Raw genomic sequence first — 22,165 nt, 5'->3', positions numbered from 1 at the left:
CAAGTAGTAAGCGCTCAATGCGCATGAGCCGCAGTTGGTGTCCTCCCCCAGCTCTGGGCGGGGCCCGAAGTCCAGGCTCCGCCCCCAGCCCCTCTCACTGCTGCCACATCAGGGAGGGACCGCTCACCTGCTTCTTCTGGTTCATCCTCCAAATCCCCGAGCACCGCCGGCCGATGCTGAGCCCCGAGGTGGTGCGAGCCCTGCTGGTGGAGGAGCTGCTGTCCACGGCCAACAGCTCGGCCCCTGCTCCCTACAGGGCCGAGTATGAGGTGGACCCCGAGGGCCTGGTGATCCTGGGTCAGTACTGGGGACGGGGAACGTGGGACGGTCTGGCAAGGCCTGGGAAGGCTGCTGCCAGGGCTGGGATGCTCTTGGGGATGGGCCCCCCACTGAGTGGCCAGGAGCCAGGACTGAGGGGCTGGGGCATGGGGGAGGGTGGGCAGTCAGGGTCAATGTCAGACAGGCTGGCTCTGATAGTCTCTTCTATTTTTATTTTGTATTTCATTTTATTTATTTATTTTTGATCTCTGTTTATTTGTTTGTTCGTTTCCTTTTAACAGAAGCCAGTGTGAAAGACATAGTTGCACTGAATTCCACGCTGGGTACGCGACTTTGGTTTTTCCTCCCCACTTTCCTTTTGAGTTGGTGTTTTCCTCTGAGTCGGTGTTGAGTTGGTTTGGTTGAGTGTCAGGGGTCCACATGGCTTCTATGGGTGCAGGAGGCATGGTCTGGGGTTACCCAGGGGGCACCACGGTGGCCTCAGTGATGGGTCCTGAGCGAGACTGGGGGCTTGTGGGGGGAGGGGAGGAGGTGTTGTGCACATGTGAACACATATGTGTGTGTCTTGTACAAAAGTATGTGTGTGTTGCGTGTGTGGGGGGCGAGCGAGTAGCAGATTTATTTGCACATCAATGTGACCCTACTTTTCGATCATGGAATTCCATTTGCCCACAATCTACCATTTCCACTGATGGTAGAAAATAATCTTGCCAATTCGAGGTATAGCAATCACTTTGGCTTTAAAACTTTAAAACTTTAAAACTATTTCTGTCACATTCAAGGATACTCCCTCCAACTTTTCCTTCCCTTTCTCAGCCAGCCAGGCTAATCTGCCCTCTCCTCCCACCCCACCCCCATGCCCTATTGCTAGAGTCACCTTGCTTTTCTCCAAGGGGCTCCAGTCTTCCCACTGAACCCTGGGAAGCAAAGCACCAGCAGGGCCACCATGCTGCACAACGCCAGGGAACGCTGCCCACGTTATGGTCTGTGTGACTGGAGACTCCTGCACTTGTGCAGTGTATCACCTAGGCTACCGTACCCTGTGGCTCCGAGCATGAGTTCCAAAATTCCCAGATTCTTCCTAGACTACCTGGGGAGGCAGAGTTGACATCCTGGTTATACCTTTTCTGACCTTCCTCTCCTCCCATGTGGCTGGTCACATGCTTATTTCCTTGGTGAATGGAGGTGATGGAGTCAAAGGACAATTTTCAAATACGAAAATCATGATTCTCATACAAAGATATGAGCACATATCAAAGATTTATTTAATTCACTGATGAAGGGACCAGTAGGATGTTCCCTCCTTGTGTCCAAAGGAGAGCACAAGAAACACATCTTGTGCTTATCTATCATCTGTCTATCATCTAACACTGCATTGGTGCACATGTTGCTCTGACCCTTGGTCTGGAATGGGCCTTTCCATTGCCCTTGGCTGTGCCGGGTGTCCACGTGTCCCCAAGTTTCTGGCAGTTGCTTTATCATGATCCTTATTTAGTTCAGTGCATGTCCAGAGCCCCTGCCCTCCTGGAGCGCAATGCCTAATGGGGCGAGGATGACAATTCAAGTCCTCTAAACGGGCTTTTGGGGCAGTTTGTCCATGCCAGGCCCCATGCCTGCTCTGAAGACACCAGCTGACCGTGTCCTCACCCCTGCCCTCGGAAGAGCTCTGAGCCCCATGAGGGAGACACACACATAAACAGAATCTCACATCACCTAGTGCCAGGGCTAGGACAGAGGTCCTGGAGGCAGTGCAGAAAGGGAATCGTTCTGCCCTGGGGACAGAGGTGGACCCTGGGGGCTGTGAGCCAAAGCAGAGGAAGAGATGTGCTTCTAGAGGGAGGAAGGAGTTGCTCCTGACCGGGGGGTCCTGGAAGGCTTCATGGAGGAGGGGGCAACAGACTCAGGATTGGGGGGTAGGTTGGAATCTGTCAGGTCCAGCGGGGAAGGGGCCAGGTGAGGAGAACACAGAAGGCAGTTTCATTTACTTTCGCCCGGGCTCCCCAAAGATGTTTCTGATTATCAACAGAGACCAGCACATCCCTCTCCACTTAATTTGCTTCACAAAAAAAGTAATTATTAAAATGGCAAAAGCAAAGCATCACCTTGGAGCAAGATTTAAAGAATATAAACGCCTAGGAACAGCCAGGCACCTTTCTCCAGGGGTCCTGACCCTTCCCCTTGCAGATGTCAGAGCTCTCTCCCTGGGGAGGTCGGCTCCCCAGCTGGAGTCAGGATGGCCAGGGAAGAGGGAGTTGAACAAGAGACAGCAGTATCAGAGCAAAGCCTGTTCACTCACCTCCATTCCCTTCCTGGTCCTCAGAACCACACAGAGAAGGAGGTGGGGCAGGGGTTAGTACTTTGTCCATTTGACGGAACTCAGCGTGGCTGAGTGACTGGCCCAGAGTCACGCAGCTGGTAAGAGGTGGTGCCGGGACGACCACGCAGCGTCTGGACTCCCCGCATACCAGGCTGCCTCCCACATCCGGGGCTCACTCCCGAATCCTTACTGCTTCCTGGCAGAGCAGCCATCCTCCCTGCTTCACAGGCCTATGATGACATTTAAACGACATACTTATGGCAGCATACTAGCTTGAGCTCACTTCCTCTACCCGGGCTGCCTCCCAGCCCCACTGGAACACACTCCCTTCTCTCCACCTGAAACGAAGCCCCCAGCCCGCTCCCCTTATTGCTTGGTCATCCCACTGGTCTCCCGGCCTCCTCAGCTTTGCTCCCAGTAGCCAGAGGAGTCTGTGATCCAAGCCCGACCGTGTCCCAGCCCTGCCTAACCTTCCATGGCTCCCACGGCCGCAGGAGGAAAAGGCTTCTCTCCTGGGCGTGATCTGGGTCCTGCCTCCCTCCTTCCACTTGCCCTCCTGACTCAAAGTCCCCTGTCCGCCCTGGCCTGCGGCCCTTTCCTCACTCTGTGACCTCCCAGGACTTCCCTGGGAGCCCTCACTTCTGAGCTATTCCGCCCAGTGCCTGCATCTTTCCCTGCTGCTCTCCTTGCTCCCGCCAAGTGACGGGCCCTTTCTCTGGCGCTCGCCTGGCATGGAGAGCTCAGCGAGTGCTAAGGGAACGAATGAATGAACCAATGAATGAGTGCATGGTTGAGGAGGCTGGGGATGGAGCAGTAGGGAAACAGAAAGCTGGGATATAGCATATCTGGGCTGACCCCCATCCAGCTACTCTCCCCGCCCCACCCCTGCTTGGGTGAGGACCTGACAGGGCTGGGCCCACCGCGGGTCTCTCCTCCCAGCTAACAGGGCTCAGGGGGCCTGTCCCTCTCCCCACTCCAGGCTGCTACCGCTACAGCTACGTGGGCCAGGGCCAGGTCCTCCGGCTGAAGGGGCCCGACCCCCTGGCCTCCAGCTGCCTGTGGCACCTGCAGGGCCCCGAGGATCTCATGCTCAAACTCCGGCTCGAGTGGATGCTGGCTGACTGCCGGGACCGGCTGGCCATGTATGATGTGGCTGGGCCCCTCGAGAGGAGACTGATCACCTCGTGAGTCCCTGGGAGGGCAGTGGGGGGCAGGTTGGGAAGGGGGTGACGGTGTGGGGTCAAAGCCACACCCAGTGTTCTGAGGCAAGGGGCTGTGTGACCCCAGGCCCTGGTATTTGGTATCCGGGAGACAGTGAGGCCAGCCCAGAGGGAGATGGTGAGAGGAGACTGGAAAAGGCTATGTGCTGTGAGCAATCCCCTTCCCCTCCCCCAGCCTCAGTTTCCCCATTTGTAACAAAACGGGTGTACTAGATGACCCCTAAGGTCAGCTCTAGGAGGCGACGTGATCTTGTTAGAATGCTCCAGAGTCTGGCAGCCCCAGACTTCCAACCATACTCTACCGCTTTCTAGCAGCGTGCTCTAAGCCAAGTTACTTTGCCTCTCTGCACCTCAGTTTCCTCACCTGTAAAATGGGTGCACAGCCATGCCTACCTTGCAGGGTTATTGCGAAGATTTAAATCAGACCTGCTGGGCCAGGCTCCTCACACACAGTAATGCTGTCCATTATTACTATACATTAAATGTATCCATTAAACATCCAGTAGCTACCCATTACTCCTATCATTATATATAGTCGAGTTGGGGCTGAGTCACGAAGGGCATGGAATGCCAGGAGCTATCTGAACCTTAATACTTGCTAAGTGAGGAACTAACAGAAAGTTCTTGAGCAGAGGAGAAGGGCTTTAGGATATGACATGGAATGCAGAAGGCGGGCAGGTGGTGGGCTGTGGGGAGACCATGAAGGGGCTGGAAATGGCCTTGGCCTCCAGGAGCCTGATCACCCCCCCACTGGATGGGAGAGGGGAGTAGGTCTGTAGGAGGTCAGGGGACACCCTGGGGCACCAGGCTGCTGCCTCCTCTGTCTTTCTCAGGCACCCAGCTTCCAGCTTTCGGGATGGGGGTGGGACCTGCATGTTCAAGATCAAGGGCAGTCCTGAAGGGCGAGCTGGGTGAAGGTTCTCCCCGGCCCCCTCCCCTGGGGCCTCTCTGACTCTCCAGGGTCTGAGGCTGTGCTCTCATCTGCAGCCCTCCCCCCGCCCCCCCACCGCCCTGCCACGTGCTGACCGCCATCTGGCGTGTGCGTGGGCTGGGTTCCTGGAGGGCCCTGGGGAGCCCAGAGAAGCCAGACACAGCTCATTTCCAGGAATGATGAGGGTGGGAACGCTTCAGCGCTTTCCCTGGGGCTTCTCCAAGTGCCCCCCGCAGCCTGCTGCTGCAGAGGGGACCTGACTGCCGGCTCAGCTCTGTCCCTACTCACTGTGGCACCAGGTGGCTCACTCCGTCTCAGACCCTTGGAGAAGGTGTAAAATGACAGGTCAGACAAGACTGGAGAGGTCCTCAGACTTGCACCCCAGACCATGAAGGGGGGACTTTGGTGGTAATGGGAAGACGCGGGGGCGGGGTTGGAGGGCGGGGGGAGCTGGTGGGACCTCCACCAACTTTCACCTCGTTTTAGTTACAACAAGGGCTCAGCTGCTAAGTAAATAAAAGAAATCCCTAATATTAAAAGCAACTAATAAAGGCGACCTCAGGTCCCTCTTAATCCGTATATCTTACCTCCCACCTCCTGGAGGAGGGGAGCAGTGGAGCTGGGGAGGGCCTGGTACCGCAGGGTGGACCCCTCCCCCCGCCCCCCACAGTGAGATCAAGCCAGCTGTGGTCAGAGCAGGAGGACGAGGAAGTGGGGACCAGTGCCTGGGCAGGCAGAGGCCAGGGGAAATGCCCCTTCCCAGGACCCTGGGGCACCAGGACCCTCCTGGGGAAATTCCTGGGATTGCTCAGTCTTCCCTCCAGTGGCCAGGGTTTCCAGGGCTGCTGTGGGTGGTGTTTTTGAGGCTGTGCTTGGATTTCTCGCGCTTCCCTGGGTGCCTGCAGCCCCCCACGTGGCCACCCACTCCCATCTGTCAAGGCCAGAGCTCCAGGGCTGGCGCCGGCCAGGCAGTACCCCGCAGCTGGATGCTGGTGTGCCCCCTCCGGGGAAAGCAGGGTTATTAGCTTTCTGGGAATTGGTCCACCGATTAGCAAGGGCTCCAGAGAATTATGTCGGAGGCAAGGGGAAGTTCGGCAGATGTTGGCAAAGAGTGAGGGATAGGGAAGCCGGAAGCACCCCACCTGAGATGGGCCGACCATGGGCATGGACACAGCAGGGGCGCCAGGCGCCGTCACAGGCAGTGCCTAGCGTGGGTCTGTCTCTGCTGTGGACCCAGGGTGGGGCCTTGGCACGTTCGTGAGCCTGGGTTTCCCCACCTGGAAACCAAGCGGTTGACCTTGACAATCTCTGAAAAGCCTTTTCAGGGCTGACATTCCTCTAAGAGTCTAGAATTCTAAGATACTGCTATTTCCTCTGTGCCTCCCCCATGGCAGGCTCTGGGTAGAATCCTGAGGTGCCCAAGGGATCACCAGACCACACACCTGTCTTCTCTCTATTCCAGCCCAGAACAGGGCCAGGGGTCAGGTGTGGCCAGCCAGCGTGTATAGTGCCAGTCTGGTCTGCCTACTGGGCACTCAGGGGTCACAGGGATTCTGAGGGTGTGGAGGGGTGCTATGGGCCTGGAATGAGCCCTCACAGTCGAATTGTAAGCTCCAGAAGTCTGGGTAACCTTTTGGCTTCTCTCCCCTGAGGAGCTGGCCTGACCCTTACAGGGCCTCCAGTCAGCCCCCTGGGCCAGAGACGGTCAGACACCTGCCTGAGGACACACAGCAGACTAGCCGAAGACCCAGATGTATAGGCTGCCAATCCCTCCTCCTCTGCTCCTCCCGGAAACCCGCTGCCCCCCCTGATGCCCGTCTCAGACCCTGCCTCCCCCGTCGCCACCTTTTTCTGTCCCACCAGGGTCTATGGCTGCAGTCGCCAGGAGCCCGTGGTGGAGGTCCTGGCATCGGGTGCCGTCATGGCGGTGGTCTGGAAGAAGGGCCTGCACAGCTACTATGACCCCTTCGTGCTCTCCGTGCAGCCCGTGGCCTTCCAGGGTGAGGGGTCAGGGGTTCCTAGGGGATGGGAGGGGCACAGTGGCAGAAGCCAGGGGTGCTCCTCGGGCTTGCCTTCACCTTCTTTGCTCTGGTTGGGGATGGGATGGGGGAGGGAAGGTTCTGGAAGCGCCTCTGCTCTCCAACCTCACCCCCACCCCTGGACCCCCTTTATCTCTCTCTATTCTCGCTCCATTTCCCCCACCTTCTCCCTCACCCCCTCCCCTGCCCCTCTCTCCCACCCTCCCTCATCTCCCCCTCATTCTCTCTCCTGCCCTCTTTCTGACTCTTTCTTTCCTGAGTTTACTGTCTGTCTGCCCTCCTCTCTCTGTCCTCCCCTTCCCCCTCTTCCCTCTGCACCCACCCTGGCTGAGCCTGGAGCGTGGGGTCCACCAGACAACCCTCTCACACCAAAGGCCAACCACACAGTCGTCCCTGGAGATGGCTCAGGGGAGGGCGATTCCCAGCATTCCTTGGGAAAGGGTCCCCCAGGCTGCCCCACTGAGACTTCCCCACTCTCCTCCTGCTTCCGGATTCCCCCTCCTCCACCCCCTTTCTCAGGAAGAGCACGTCCCACCCTTCACACCCGATGGCTGGCTGTCCTGGGCTGTCCTGGGCTCAGTGGAAGGGAGGGTTGCAAACAGGAACTACACAAAGAGCCTCTCCCCGCCTCTGCCGTCAGTCTGCCTCTTCCCACCGGCTTTCCCCTCCGTCCCCTGGTGTCCACCCCACTGGTCTCCTGCTGGTGGCCCAGGTCCACAGGTGACCCCTGGGAGTCCCTGGAGCTAAAGAGGTACCAGAGCTGCCCGTTCTCATGGGCGTCTCTGACATAGCTCTACGGGGAGGGAATGGGGGCTTTAGGGCCCCTGACTTCCATGGAAGGTGTTGTGCTAGCTGGGAACACACCTGCTGCCCATGCCTCGCCCTCTCACTGTGTGACGTCAGCCAAGTGGCTCCTCTTCCGCAAACCTCATCTTTGAAAAGGGGATCGATTCTCCCTCCCCAACCCCCGTAACTGTGAGGCTGGCGCAGCAGTGAGCACATTCAGTAAACCGTGAAGGGTTGCACAGCTGATGTCAGTAGCGAACATTTATTGAGCACTTACTACATACCACGTCTGTTCAATCCACTCAACTACCCTATGAGGTATGTACTGTTATTGTCCCTGTTTCACAGATGAGGAAACTGAGGCCCAAGGTCACACATTCACACTCAGTCATCAGGCTGTACTCTTTAGTGGCAGTAGGGGGCATGGGTTTCAGCTGCCCCCCACCTGCTGGCAGGTGCAGCGGGGTGGGTCCAAGGCACCCTGTGTAACTTCTGTTCTCCGGGCCAAGCCTGTGAGGTGAATCTGACCCTGGAAGGCCGGCTGGAGCTGCAGGGTGTCCTCAGCACGCCATACTTCCCCAGCTACTACTCACCCAGCACCCACTGCTCCTGGCACCTCACGGTGAGCCCACCTACCCTCTGCCCAGAGCACCCTATAGACCTCCGGGGATCCCAGCTGGGAGGGGAGCCTATCCTGCCTCTGCTGAAGCACCCACAGGCTGAGCTCTGGGTACCAATCCTTCCAGGGCGGGTGGGATGGTTCTGTTGCCATGGCGACGCCTGTTTGCTGAGTGACTGACAGACCTCAGCCCCAGTTGGCACTCTGTGTTGGCAGGCCCCTTCCCCGCTTTGTTGTCCTGGGAGGTGGGACCACCGCCTGGCCGTAGCCCATGGGCCGCCTGGTGACTGGCTCCTCTGTCCCAGGTGCCATCCCTGGACTACGGCTTGGCCCTCTGGTTTGATGCTTACACTCTGCGGAGGCAGAAATACGACATGCCATGCACCCAAGGCCAGTGGACCATCCAGAACCGGAGGTACCCGCCCGGAACCCCCTTCCTGTCCCTGCAGGTAACCCCCCTCGGGAGCCCAAGTCTGGGACCTCAGAGGGGCATCAGGCTTGTTGCCTCACCCTTGACCCAGTCCCTGTCTCGGCCCCCAGCCCGGGCCTCAGCCTCCCCTCCTGCCACCCAGAAGTCTCAGACACACATTTGTCATCAGCCGCCTTGGATGTTGGTCCTAGTTAGACTGAAATGGTTTCATTTCCTTGGGTGCTGTCACCCCAAATCCTTAAGTGAGATGACGCAGAGCCACAGGACTCAGCAGTGCTAGGGTGCCTTTCCCTAAACCCGACAAGTGCAAATGCAGACACCTCTTGCTTATCCCGCTCCCTGCTGTTGGCCACATTCAAGCGGCTTCCCGGCTGTGAAGCTGCAGAGCCAGCGCCCATGCCGCTCTTGCTAACCCGACCGCTTCCCAGGGCCACCCTGAGTCACCCGTGCCCCCTGTGGGGCGCCAGCCCTTGCTCTCTGTCCTGCCCTTTGCCCCCCGGTGACAAAGTTCCTGAGGAAGAATTGAGTCCCTTGGGGAGGTGGGCAGGACGCAGCGTGGCCAGGCCATCCTCTGGTCGACGTGCTGCAGTTTGATCAGTCGGATGAAGGCTGGGAAATGCCTACTATGGCTGGCACCCTGTGGGCCACTGTTGGTCCTGACGTCTGCAAGGGAAGCAGGGAACGGAGGCAGTGCAGACGCGCTTTCCCTGGTCTGGGGAGTGAAGGAGAGAACTAGGGCATTCAAGGAGGGGGTATTTACAAGGGGAGGGGCTCTGTGTCTAAATGCTGTGCGGGAGCGTCCCTCAGAGGCAGAGAGGATGGGTCAGGCACAGGGGATAACGGGGGCAGGGAGGGAAAGCAGAAGGACACCCTCCCATGGCTCCATTTTTGCAGCGGGGGCAGAGGCTTGGGGAGAGAGAAGGGATCTCAAAGTAGCCTTGCAGATCTGGGGAGACCCCTCCCCACCTGCGGTACAGAGATACTGAAGAGAAGATTCTACATCTAGTAGCAGATTGGGCCTCTGCTCGCCTTCCAACCCTGAGGTCCTAGGGGTCTAATGGAGGCTGGGATCCTAATATGCAAGGTTCTTGATTTCTCGGTTTCAAAGATTTTGAGTATCCAAGATTCCAGCACACTAAAATTGGAAAGTTCTAGGACTCTGGAATTCTTGGATTCTGGGGTTGGTGTCCACGTTCACCAATGCTTGTATATATTTTTTATATATATATAAATTTATTTATTTATTTTTGGCTGCGTTGGGTCTTTGTTGCTGCACGCGGGCTTTTCTGTAGTTGCAGCGAGCGGGAGCTTCTCTTCGTTGCGGTGCGCAGGCGTCTCATTGGGCGGCTTCTCTTGTTGCGGAGCATGGACTCTAGGCGCGTGAACTTCAGTAGTTGTGGCACTCGGGCTCAGTAGTTGTGGCACATGGGCTTAGTTGCTCCGTGGCATGTGGGATCTTCCCGGAGCAGGGCTCGAACCCGTGTCCCCTGCCTTGGCAGGCGGATTCTTAACCACAGCGCCACCAGGGAAGTCCAACGCTTGTATTTTGCTTATCGGTTGATCCTTTTGAAAAGCGTCAGCCAGACGAAAGGGGGCGGGGATTGATGATGCTCGTTCACTCGTCATCATCCTTTCCAGGGAGTTTGCAATTTATCAGGGACCATGATTAAAAGGAAAAAGAAGACATGCCGAGGGTGTGAGTTCAGGCCTGTGCTGTTTGGGGGTGATGTCAGGTGGTGTGACTCTGGCCCGGTGCTTTTTGGAGAGCAGAAGGCATCTTGTCCCACGGGTCCCAGCATGCGGGTGGCATTTCTGGGCTTGGCGCCCTTGATCCTCTGTGGTGCTCCCTCAGGGCCCCTCCCCACCTGCCTGGGGGCTTCCCAGACTGAGGATGGCTGGGCTCAGCCCCCAGCGTCAGGAGCCCAGAGTGACCCTGAGAGTGGTCCTCGATTCACGGTTCTCCACATGGTGATAGCGTTTTTTCCCGCCACCCTCTCAACCCCATAGCTGAATCTGATATCTCGGCGAGGGGCTAGGAAGGGGTGAGAAGGGCCTGGGTCTGATGATCCCGCACTTAGCCCCCAGCGCCATGGCTATTCCATTAGCCGGGAGCTGGGCCCTGGCACCAGGCGCCCCATTCCACCTGCTTGGTGCTCAGCACAGGGCATCAGTTCATGGCCCGACAGCCTGTGATGTCAGAGGCATCATCGTTCCATTTCCCAGAGAAGGGAATCGAGGCTCAGTGGGATTAAGTAGTACCCAGATGGGTCCGCAGTCAGGGCCTCTCTCCCATGCCCACCACTAGCCATGAACAGCAGGACACACGGTGGTCCACAACGTGCTCCCCCTGCAGGGCCTTCTTCCTGCCTCCCTGACGCAGCCAGGAGGGTCAGGCAAAGGTGTGGGCACTGGGTGCTGGGACTTCATGAGCTACCCTTGGGTTTCAAGTGTGGACCACAGATGGGGAGAGTCTTCATCAGAAGGAATGATAGTGCAATGGTGAAATTTCAGGCACTGTGACAGAGTCTATCGGGGTTGGAGGAGTCTCACCTTCCCCACTGTCTCAAAGCACCGTTGAGCTATAGAAAGTGGGCTGGGCTGACCATCGAGCCCTACCCTCACCCATTGTACAGGTGGGAAAACTGAGGTCTAGGGAGGACTAAAGACTTGGCTTCTTGTTCTTGTCTTTTTGCATTTTTGAAGTGGTGGCAAGGGACCAGGGTGCAGCTGGGTTGTGGGTGGGGTGGGAGGGTGAGGTTTGACAAGGTCCAGCACTCCCACCCCCTCCTCTCTCTTCCCAAGTCTCACCCCCCCCTGCTGGGGGGTTGAAGATGTGCTTGGGGGCGTCTGGTTACCTGGTTTCTGCATGTAACTCTGGGTACACCCCCTTCCTCATCTGTAAAACAAGGGGGTTAGGCCTGCCCAGGGTCCAGGGCCCCAACTTTTTATTATTTACCCATCAGAAAGATGTCTTCCAATAAGTTGTGTTTATTAGCTCCTAATGAAATGTCATTCCAAGTTGGGCTGGAGAGGTGGAAAGAGCTTAGCTGTTGAAATGAGACACAGCAGTGTTCAAACCCTGGCTCCTCTCCTTCCATTCAGCAAGGACTCACCCCTCCCAGCCTCAGGTAACTCATCTGAAAAGTGGGCATGCAGCAGGTCCCCATCCAGGGAGGAGTAAGTGAGATCGTGGGTGGAGGACGCCGGCTCCTGCAGGCCGGGATGGGCAGGAGCTCCAGAAGGCGCTGGCCATGAGTTCGTAACTGGCTCTGGGCTCTGCACCAGGCAGGCCCAGAGCTCAGGTGCCGTTTCCATCACCCTCAGCAACCTGGTGAGGAAGCAGGCCCCGCACTGCCTCCTTCATAGACCAATGAGGGACTGAGGCACAGAGAGGCAAAGACATTCACACAAAGTCACCCAGCTCGTAACTAGAGAAACCAGAGTTGAGCTAGGCAGCATGATCCAGAGCGTGTGTGGCGGCGTGCGGGCCTGTGTGCACACATCCATGCACGTACGCGTGCTCATCTGTGCGCTCACACTCGAGCAGAATCTTCCTGCAGAGCCTCCGAGCAGCTGTGCCAGCTGTTCCCTCCCTTGGCCGAGCCGTCCCGACTAACGCACTGGCATCCTGCTGAGGGGACGGACAGCTTCTGGGGCTCTCCTCTCGTCCGCTCCGAGAGCAGCCTGGGAAGTCCCATCCCTGACTTCTCAGACCTTCGTTAAGGGTCCGGGGTCCCGCGGTGGAGACTCGTGGCCCCCTGCCCCCAGGCTCCTGCCCGTGTCTGAGGGTGGAAGGGAAGGCAGAGGTGTACCTCCAGACTGTAAGCACCGGACAAACCATTTCCTCTAGTTCTGATCTTTTTTGATAACCAGCAGCCTATGTAGTTGCTGGGAAATTCTTTGAATAAGCATTTGTTGGAAAATCTGCTTGTGTGGGTGGCAAAGACACAAGAGGTCTGGGGAAGGGTGTAGATTTCCAGGCACAGGATTTGTAGGGAGGGGGAGGCACAGTCCTGGGGCCCAGAATGGCCATTGACGAGGAGCGACAGAGGGTGGGTGTGGGGAGAGGGTGTCTCACCCCTCAGGTGCCAGCACAGTGATGAGGAGAGGCTGGTGCGGGTTCCCCCACGGGCGGGGCGTCCTTGGGCACTGTCACCTCACTCCCCTGAGCCCTTTCTGCCTTCCCCCTACCTCCCTATTTTCTACCCAGTTTCTCCCCAGCAGAGGCCTCATGCCCTTTGAGTGGCCTGGGGGCAGGGCAGGGAGCTGACCTCGTGAAATCCGGCAACCATTTCCACTTCACCGACGGGGACAGGCAGAGCCCCTGGCTCCTCAGGTCTGCTGGAGCCCCTCAGGCCCGGCCTGGCTATGGGGCGGCCCTTCTGCTCCTTTGATCCCCTGGGCGGCCACAGAGGCTCCTCGGGCACTGCCGGGTGCTGGCGATGAGGAAGAAGGAGCTCCAGCTGCTGCCCTTGGTGAGCTCACAGCCCGACGATAGCAGCTGGTTTTCAAAGAAATCATTTCTCACGCATGCCATAAAACACCCTACAAGGGAGCTGTCACCCCATCTTACAGACTTGAAAATGGGAGCTTGCTGAGGTTGAGGCAGATGCCCAAGGTCGCACAGCTGGTTCACGTGGCAGAGCCCAGCCTCAGCTCTGCAGCTGCAGGTCCACCACTCTGGCCACCAAGTGAGACTGCTGTCCTCCCTTTTCTTAGTGCTTGTCTTTGCTGACTGTCTTTCCCGTTTAACCTGTCTTTAGGGAAGGGAATGCATGTATGTGTGTATCCATCCATCTATCCTTCCATCCATCCTTCCATCCTTCCTTCCTTCCATCCATCCATCCATCCATCCACCAATTCTTTCTTCCTTCCATCCATTTACCCATCCATCAATACACCAACCCACCCTTCCTTCCTTCTGTCCATCCATCCATCCATCTACCATCCAATCTTTCTTGAACTCCTCCCTGTGTAGAGTTGCTGACATGCAAGGTTGACCGGATCCCTGCTTACTGTCTAGGTGAGGCAAGAAGGAAAATTCTCCAAATCCAGAAAAGTGAGAAAGCGCAAGGCAGCCCCGGTGCAAAAATGTGCTTTCAGACCCCCAGCACTTTGTAGCTGAGATGAGACGTGGACTCCACAGCTTTCAGACTTCTGGTGCTCCTTGGACAGGGTTTGGGGGGAGGGGGCAGCATTTGGTGGATGGGGAGGGATTGGAGAGCCAGAGGACGCAAACCCTCACGCAGAAGGCACTGCGGCAAGAACCAGAAATGATGATGTGCAAAGGGGCTGGGCCAGTGCGTGCGTAGTTCCTTGAGGCAGGCTGCGTGGGGGAGAGGGAGGGAGGGAGGAACCTGGTTAGCTGGGCCGCACGTGCCCCGCCTAATCCGGGCAGCCTCTGATCACTTCCAGCCAGTGTTTCTAGGGCTTATTTTTCAGAAGCAAGAATCTAAGATGTTATGTGAAATTAGCTGGCAACTACATTTGAAAAGAAGTTTTTAATACTGCACAGGCTAAACAGATTGTCCTTAGGCTGAGTGATTCAGCCTGAGCTGCCGGATTACAGCCTCTTTTCTGGCTCCTGCTAATGAAGAGCCTCGCCCCAGAAATTCTGCCACCTCCTGTCTGCCCCAGGCCTCCAGGCTGAGGACTGAATGCTGCCCAGGCTGAGCAGGTGCCTGAGTACCAGGCTGAGCCGCAGGCCGATCCTGGAATCCTCTCTTGGATGCCGGTAGAGAAATGTCCTATTGGCAGATGCTGGTGTCTTAGAGCCTCTGGCCAAGTCTTGAGGTGACCCTGCAGCCCTCAAATTCTTATAAACTGAAACATTCCACTGCCCTCCAACCCGGCTCTGGTTCCCTCCAACCCGGCTCTGGTTCCTTCCCTGTCTCTCCACAGTCTCCCGTGACTGTCTGGGGACAGTGCCCCAGGCCCCTGAACCTTAAGCACGTTCAGGAACGCACCTGATTCCTCATTTCCCCCTGCCCGGTATTTCCCAGCCCCCAGATCCCCTGTCCACTCTCCAGGGCAATTCTCTGGGGATAGTAATCCATGATAGCATTTGTTGATCTACTTTAAAAACAAACCACAACACCCCCTTGCTTCCTTAGTTTTAAAAGGATAAGGACGAGGCTTGTGCAGGAGCGCCCCCTGGTGGCACCTCATCCCGCTCTGGTCCCCCTGGCTGCAGAGCAGTGGTTCTCAAAATTTTCCATCTCAGAACCCCTCTGTACTCTTTAATTATGGAGCACCCCAGAGAGTTTTATGCCTTGTATAAAAACTATATTTTTAACCTATATTTACAGTATTAGAAATGAAAACCGAGAACATTTAAAAATATTGATCAGTTCATTTAAAATAATAAGAAACCCATTATATTTTAACATAAAGGACATATTTTATGAAAAATTAATTATATTTCCCAAACTAAAAACATTTGGTGAGGAATAATCTCACCGTTTTACATTTTTGCAACTTTCTTTAATAATTGGATTAGTAGACCACAAATGAATCCCCACACCTGCTTCCGCATTCAATGGGCTACACATCACATAGGCTCTGGAAAATTCCACTTTACCTTGTGTGAGAAGAGAGTGAAAAAGGCAAATGATACCTGAGAATTATTATAAAAATAATTTTTACTCTGGACCCCAAGTGGTCCCCAGACCATAGTTTGAGAACTGTTTATTGGTATGGGGGCAAGAATATCACTGCAGGCAAACAGTATATGGGGAAACTAAACCTTAGGCCAGGTCTGAGGGGAGTCATGGGGAACGTGAGGGCTCAGCCCCTAGAGCTCATGTGGCAGTGACGGTCAGGGTGCACCTCCGCACAGTGCAGGCTGGGTGGGGCCTCCTGGGTCCTGAGGAAGCTGGCTTCTCGTCCACCTCAGCACTTCCCTTCCTGAGCCTTATCTGGAGAGCGGGATGAGAACAATCCCTCCTCACAGGGTGGAGTTGCTGTGAGAACCGCAAAATCCCCATGCAACGGGGCCTCCAACTATTACTGAACTATTAAATGCTTGCCGTGTTCTGGAAGTTCTGAGGAAGCCTCTGGCTTCTGGCTCTGTGGGCTGCTGCATCTGCTGTGGGATGTTCCCATCATGCTTTGGGGCACTCCCACTTGCTCTCTTGACTTCCTCCTACCTTCTCTGCTGGGGGCATTTTCACCTCTGTCTGCAGACCTTTCCACCCGTGTTCTGGGTGTTTCCCTCACCTGTAAAGGCATTCCTGTTTGCTCTGTGAGGATACTCCCTTCCCTGTGGGAGGCATTCCTAGGGGCTGATGGGGCCAACCCATCTGTTCTGTTGAGGGTGTCCCGCCTGGGAAGGCAGGGAACCCCAGGCTGCTCTCTGAGGAGGGTCCCGCTGCTTGGGGGGCGTGGCTGCGCCTGCTCCATGAAAGCATGGCCTCTTGCTGTGTAAGGCCAGGTGTGACCAGGCACCGTGTGGGATGAGCGCTGTGCCCCTCACCCTGGAGTTGGGAGGATTCTTACCTGCTCTCTGCGGGGAATTCCACCTGCTCTGTGGGAACGAGAGCATGATCGATGGGGACGGGGGTGTCCGACAGGGATGGGAGTGTGCTCCCACAGCTGGGGGGTGGTCCCACCCGAGTGTGGCCACTCACGGAGAAGGTGCCGCCCATCAGCATGGCACTGCTGATCCTGGGAGCGGGACTGGTGCCTCCCTCATGCCCAGAGGGTCACAGGGAAGCCACCAGGGCTGTGGAGGCTTCTCAGTGGGAGGGAAAGGCCTGAATGGGGAGCGAGGCTGCCTTCTCACTCCACACCGAGCACGGGAGGAACATCCCTTCCAGTCTATGGAGAGCAGACCAGTCAAGGACTATTGCTCCCACTGACACATTAGAGACTTTTGTCAGATGTCAGGTCAACAGACATGATAATTTCCCTTGTTTTACAAGGGAGGAAAGTGAGGCTCAGAGAAGGACTCTGACTTGCTAGACTCTTACAGCTCCTAGGTGACTGGAACTAGAGTCCAGACGTTAACTTTTATCCTGCAGGCAATGGGGAGCCATTGAAGGTTTTTGAGCAGGGGAGTGACATAGCCAGGCTGCTTTCTAGATGACTCTGGGGGTGAGTGGCCACCCAAGGGAGAAATCAAGACAGAGGAGGTGGGGGTGGGCTGGGGATGTGGCTCCCCCTTCCTTTCCGACCGCCCTGTCCTTGCCCTGTCTGTACACGGGGACCCAGGCTGTTCCTTACCTAGGACCAGACCGTGTGGCCCTGAGCCTGTCTCTGGTCACCCCCAGGCTGTGTGGCCTGCGCACCCTGCAGCCCTACGCCGAGAGGATCCCTGTGGTGGCCACCGCTGGCATCACCATCAACTTCACGTCCCAGATCTCCCTCACCGGGCCCGGCGTGCAGGTGCACTACAGCTTGTACAACCAGTCAGATCGTGAGTGTGGGCAGGCTGGGGATTGGGGCGGGACCCCCTAAGCCCCCGCGGCTTCTCTCTGCCTCTGAGCTGTCCCTGGAAGCACCAAGAGGCTGGTCAAAAGGAGTGTGTGTGTGTGTGTGTGTGTGTGTGTGTGTGTGGATAAACATATGCAGCTTTGTGTGTGCTCACGTGTGCAAGGCAGTCATACGTGTTCACGAGGTACATACACTCATACCTACCCGTGTGTGTGCTGTGTGCATGTGCCCGGACATGTATGTCCACATGGACCGTGTACACAGGCCTGTGGGTACACCTGTGAGCACGCGGGTGCCTCGTGTCTGCACGTGTTTTCATGCTGATGCGTGTCCTAATGGCTCCTTCCCTGTCCAGCCTGCCCTGGAGAGTTCCTCTGCTCTGTGAATGGACTCTGTGTGCCTGCCTGTGACGGGGTCAAAGACTGCCCCAACGGCCTGGATGAGAGAAACTGTGGTGAGCTGCCCGCCCACCCCGTCGCTCCTCTCTCCTCACCTCTGTGCTGGGCTGAGCCCACCCTTTCGAAACCCGCCCCCCACAGGCAGCTCCCATTAGCAGCATCCAGGAATGGATGCTGGGCTCCCTCGCTGTGCTGACATGGAACGGTGGAAGCACAGAGTGAGGGCCACCCAGTGGGGCAGTGACAGGGACAAGCTGGGACCCAGGTGTCCTGACTCCCAGCTCAGGGCTTCTCCCCACCAGGCCATCACCCCCAGCCTTCTGCCAGGACAGCCGTCCAAGAAGGAACAGAGCAGATGAGGGAGGGTAGGACCAGAAGGGGGAAGGCTATCAAGAAGAGCCCAGCAGACCCAGGTTGGCCAAGGAGAGGATCCTTCATCTGCCTCCTCTGAGTGGGGTCCTCCACTGCAGGGGTTCAGACTGGAGCTGCCAACTCTTCCCGAGGTGTGCTCACCACTGCCCAGCCCTGGCAGAAGGGGCTCAGGGTCCTGATGGCCCCCGAGCCAGGGCTCCCTCGGATCAATACCTCTGCCTCTGAATCCTGGCTTCTGGCTCCCAGAGTCACCATCAGTACAGCCTGTTCCAGTCTGATCTCCCCAGACCACCTGCATCCCATCAAAGTTTTACATATGTGGGGAGAGAAGCAGGAGGGAAGGGAGGTGTGCCTGCCTCTGCGCTGATCCTCTGATCCTGCTCATGAAGGTGCCTCCTATTTGGAACCAGAACATCTGGCGTCAAGTTCTGGCTCAGCCAGGTGACCTTGGAAAAGTCACTTCATTTCTGTTTCCACCGATGAAATGGAGCATCTCACAGGGTTGCTGTGACACTCAGGCGTAAAGTAGCTGAGAAAGAAATTTGCGATCATGACACGCGATACGATGCACAGTCACAGGCAGCGCAAAGTCCCAGCCTGGTGCCTCTGGCTTCCTCCCACCTGTCCCCTCCCTGTGTCCTCATACAGTTTGCAGAGCCACGTACCAGTGCCAAGAGGACAGCACATGCATCTCACTGTCCAGGGTCTGTGACCAGCAGCCTGACTGTCTCAATGGGAGTGATGAAGAGCTGTGCCAGGAAGGTAGGGTGGGGTACGACCCGGTATCTAGAGGGAAACCGAAGAATGCGCTCAGCCAGATAGCCCAGCCCTTCTGCATGCTTCTCCTCAAAGCTTTCTGCCCTCTTGTCCAAATGCTTCCCAACCCATTTATAAGTATGCCTATATGTCCGTCCGTCCGTCCATCCATCCATCCATCCATCCATCTTCTGGTCTCCCCAACCATCTTGTCTGTCCATTGATTCATACATCCACTCACTCACTCATCCATCGGCCTGTCCAACCACCTATCTCCCTATCCACTAAGCCATCAATCTACTCACTTACTGGTTTACCCAACTGCCTCTCTGTATGTCCATTGTTCCATCGTCCAGCCATGCATCCACGGATCTCTCTAACTACATGTTTGTCCATTAGTCCTTACATCCACTCATTTATCCACCCAAATAGCTGCTTGTCAGTCTTCTTACCAGACCATCAAGTCACCCATTTGTCGGTCTGCCCAATCTCCTGAGTCTCCAGTGTTTTATCCATTCGTCCATCCATCCATCCATCTGCCCAGCCAACCTTCACTCACAGACGACCCAGTGATACGCGAGGCAGAGTTGAAAAATGGGAATAAAAGACACCAGAGTGGTCCCTGCCCTCTGGGGATTATCTGATAGTAGAAAAAAAAAAAAAAAATGATGGGTGACTCTCTTTGGCCCAGACCTTCTGGACATCATGTGCAGTAGCCTATGAAGACTGGAGAATGAGATCAGGCTGAGAAAGCTTCCTGGAAGAGGCAGGCTTTGAACTGGGCCTTGAAGGGAGGTGAAATTTAAGTAGCGAAGGAAAGGAGAGCAGGCGAAAACTGTAGAGGAGGAAGCTGTTCACGGAGAAGGCAGTGAGGTGCAGCTGTGTGCCTGGGTGGGGCAGGGCCCCGAGGGCTGCCAGGCTGGGAGGGGAGCTCACTGATGGGAGAGGCAGAGCCGCGCTCTTGGGAGCCTCACTGGGCTGCAAGTGGAGGCACGGGTCTGCCTTCAGGTACCATACCTGGAGGGAGGCGTAATCTTACGGTCAGGAGCCCAGGTCTGAGAGGGGAGACACTGCCTTCTCTTAACAGATCAGCGTGTGGGGTGCGGAGGGGACGTGGCCTTTAGGGGACCTTAAAGGAGCCTCAGGGAACCCTTTAGTGGGGTCAAGAGACCCCTCCCCGGTCGCCTCCTGGCCTCTTCCAGGCTCTGTCTTCCCTGGCCTTGTTTTGGAGGTTCCTTTGGGCTCAGGGACCCGCCCTCTAAGCCCTGCCCCCACCCCCTCTATTCCAGGGGTGCCTTGCGGGACCTTCACTTTCCAGTGTGAGGACCGCAGTTGTGTGAAGAAGCCCAACCCACAGTGCGACGGGAACCCCGACTGCAAGGACGGCTCGGACGAGCAGCACTGTGGTGAGCCCTGGGGGCTCCGACAGGCTGGGCTGGGCGGCGTGCCCCTCCACCTGCTGGGCCGTCCAGCGTGGGAGCGAGGGAGGTACCCCCCTGCAGAGCTGGAGGGAGAGCTCATCAGTCCGTCCATCTGTCTCTTTCTACCCCGCCTCTGCCCCCTGGTGTGGGTCCTGCCCACCTCTCCCTCCCTCGCCCCTTCGTTCTCTTTCCCTGTCCCCTTCGTGTCGCTCCTCTGCTCGCCCTTCCTCCCTCCCCCTTCTCTTTTTCTCTGTGCCTGTTTCTCTGCGGCCGCTCGCCCTCTGTCCATCCCTGCCCCTCCTCCACCCCTAGACTGTGGCCTCCAGGGCCCCTCGGGCCGCATCGTGGGCGGGGTCGAGTCCTCGGAGGGTGAGTGGCCCTGGCAGGCCAGCCTCCAGGTTCGGGGCCGACACATCTGCGGGGGGGCCCTCATCACTGACCGCTGGGTCATCACCGCTGCCCACTGCTTCCAGGAGGACAGGTGAGGGGGACGGCACGGGGACGTGGGCCGCGAAAGGTGGGGTAGGGAAGGCTGTGACGGGGTACGGTGTGTCTGAAACCTAAGCAGACAGAGGGGAGGGCGGTGGGAAGCCCCTCAGACTGGCTGCTCCGCCCCTTGGGTTCAGCCCTGGCTCCACCGCGAGCACGCTCTGTGCCCCTGGTGAGGCTGCTTGACCTCTCTGTGCTCTACTTTTGGTATCTTGCTTTCAGCTGGGTCAGTGATTCATTTATTTACTCATTCATCCATTCAACGATATTCGTTGTGCTCCTACTGTGTGCCAGGGGCTGTGCTAGACACTGGGGGACAGCAGAAAACAGAACTGCCTGACCTGGTCATAGGCCATAAACCCCCTCCTCCAGGCATGCCTGTCTGTGACCTGGGGCGGGAGAGGTGGGGCAGAGAAGCCCACAAGAAGGGACATCTCACCCTGCCCTACAGACATCTTCCTCATCTCCGTGGTGGGCTGACAGCACCCACTCTCCACCCCTAGCCTGATGTCTGGTGTCCCAGACCCGGCCCCCAGCACGGCCAGTTCTGGACTCTGTCCCCACACCTTCTCCTCTGTCCTGGGTCTACAGTCCTTGCCAAAGGCCTGGAGCCACCGGGGCACCCCCTCCCCTCACACTCAGCGAGGCAGCAAGCCCTCTCAGTGGTCCGGAGAACCTTCAGCCACTGCCTGTCCACGCTGCCACCATCACCCCTGGGTCACCCCGGCAGCCCAGAGCCCAGTTCCCTTTTGCATCCTCTGCCCAGGTGCCCGGGTGCCCTTCTGGGTGCGGTCTGACTACCCAGCTTCTTTCACTTCATCCCTGGCTCCCCACTGCCCACAAGGTAGAGAAAGACCTGGATGCTGACCCGGCCTCCAGGGGTCTGCACAGCCCAGTCTCTGCCAATTCCCCCACACTCAACTCCCTCCCCCTCCTCCTGAGGACCAGCAAGTTTCAGGGCGTTCCCAGCTGCCCCATCTATAAAGTGCACAGAAAAAAGGAGAGAATGATCTGCCAGCGCCTGTCACTGTGCTAATTTTTGTTACATACAAAGTCTTATTGAATCCCCTCAGGAACATATGAGTAGATGATGCTGTTCCCATTTTGCAGATGGGGTGACTGAGGCCTAGACAGGTGCACACTCACCTCGGGAGGGATGACGCTGGAGCTGGAACCCAGGCAGGAGGGCTCCAGGGCCAACACTGAACACCACACCACCAGCCGCCTGGCCTTCCAGAGCAGGGCGGGGATGGGTTGGAGGCTGGTGTCCTGGGGGAAAGCTGGCTACCCTAGGGATCTGGGATGGGATCGGGGAGGCGGCCGCTGAGCAAGTCCCCGTCTCTGCCCTCAGCATGGCGTCCCCGGCGCTGTGGACCGTGTTCCTGGGCAAAGTGTGGCAGAGCGCTCGCTGGCCGGGTGAGGTGTCCTTCAAGGTGAGCCGTCTGCTCCTGCACCCGTACCATGAGGAGGACAGCCACGACTATGACGTGGCCCTGCTGCAGCTCGACCACCCCGTGGTGCGCTCGGCCTCCGTGCAACCCGTCTGCCTGCCCGCGCGCTCCCACTTCTTCGAGCCGGGCCTGCACTGCTGGATCACGGGCTGGGGTGCCCTGCGTGAGGGTGGTGAGCTGGACTGCGGGCAGGGGAGATGGGATGGGTCCCCCTCATGCAGCTT

General features: G+C 57.2%; 1 protein-coding gene across 2 annotated transcripts in view; it reads left to right on the top strand.

The window, feature by feature from the left end:
- TMPRSS6 (transmembrane serine protease 6) overlaps positions 1-22,165 on the top strand; it is a 37,146-nt gene that overhangs the window by 12,458 nt on the left and 2,523 nt on the right. For both annotated transcript variants that reach the window (XM_027107540.1, XM_027107539.1), the window contains exons 5-16: positions 113-297; positions 561-602; positions 3,576-3,780; positions 6,611-6,747; positions 8,082-8,194; positions 8,497-8,606; positions 16,892-17,037; positions 17,410-17,508; positions 18,473-18,586; positions 19,870-19,986; positions 20,314-20,482; positions 21,842-22,113. In XM_027107540.1, the coding sequence (XP_026963341.1) occupies positions 113-297; positions 561-602; positions 3,576-3,780; positions 6,611-6,747; positions 8,082-8,194; positions 8,497-8,606; positions 16,892-17,037; positions 17,410-17,508; positions 18,473-18,586; positions 19,870-19,986; positions 20,314-20,482; positions 21,842-22,113 (1,709 nt within the window). The remainder of the gene's footprint in view (positions 1-112; positions 298-560; positions 603-3,575; positions 3,781-6,610; positions 6,748-8,081; positions 8,195-8,496; positions 8,607-16,891; positions 17,038-17,409; positions 17,509-18,472; positions 18,587-19,869; positions 19,987-20,313; positions 20,483-21,841; positions 22,114-22,165) is intronic.

The sequence above is a fragment of the Aethalodelphis obliquidens genome, unplaced genomic scaffold (genome assembly GCF_003676395.1).
Source record: "Aethalodelphis obliquidens isolate GAN/ISIS:26980383/991018 unplaced genomic scaffold, ASM367639v1 scaffold8, whole genome shotgun sequence".
Classification (NCBI taxonomy): Eukaryota; Metazoa; Chordata; class Mammalia; order Artiodactyla; family Delphinidae; genus Aethalodelphis; species Aethalodelphis obliquidens.
The sequence above is the reverse complement of the archived record's forward strand: the minus strand, read 5'-3'. Positions and strand labels throughout refer to the sequence as shown.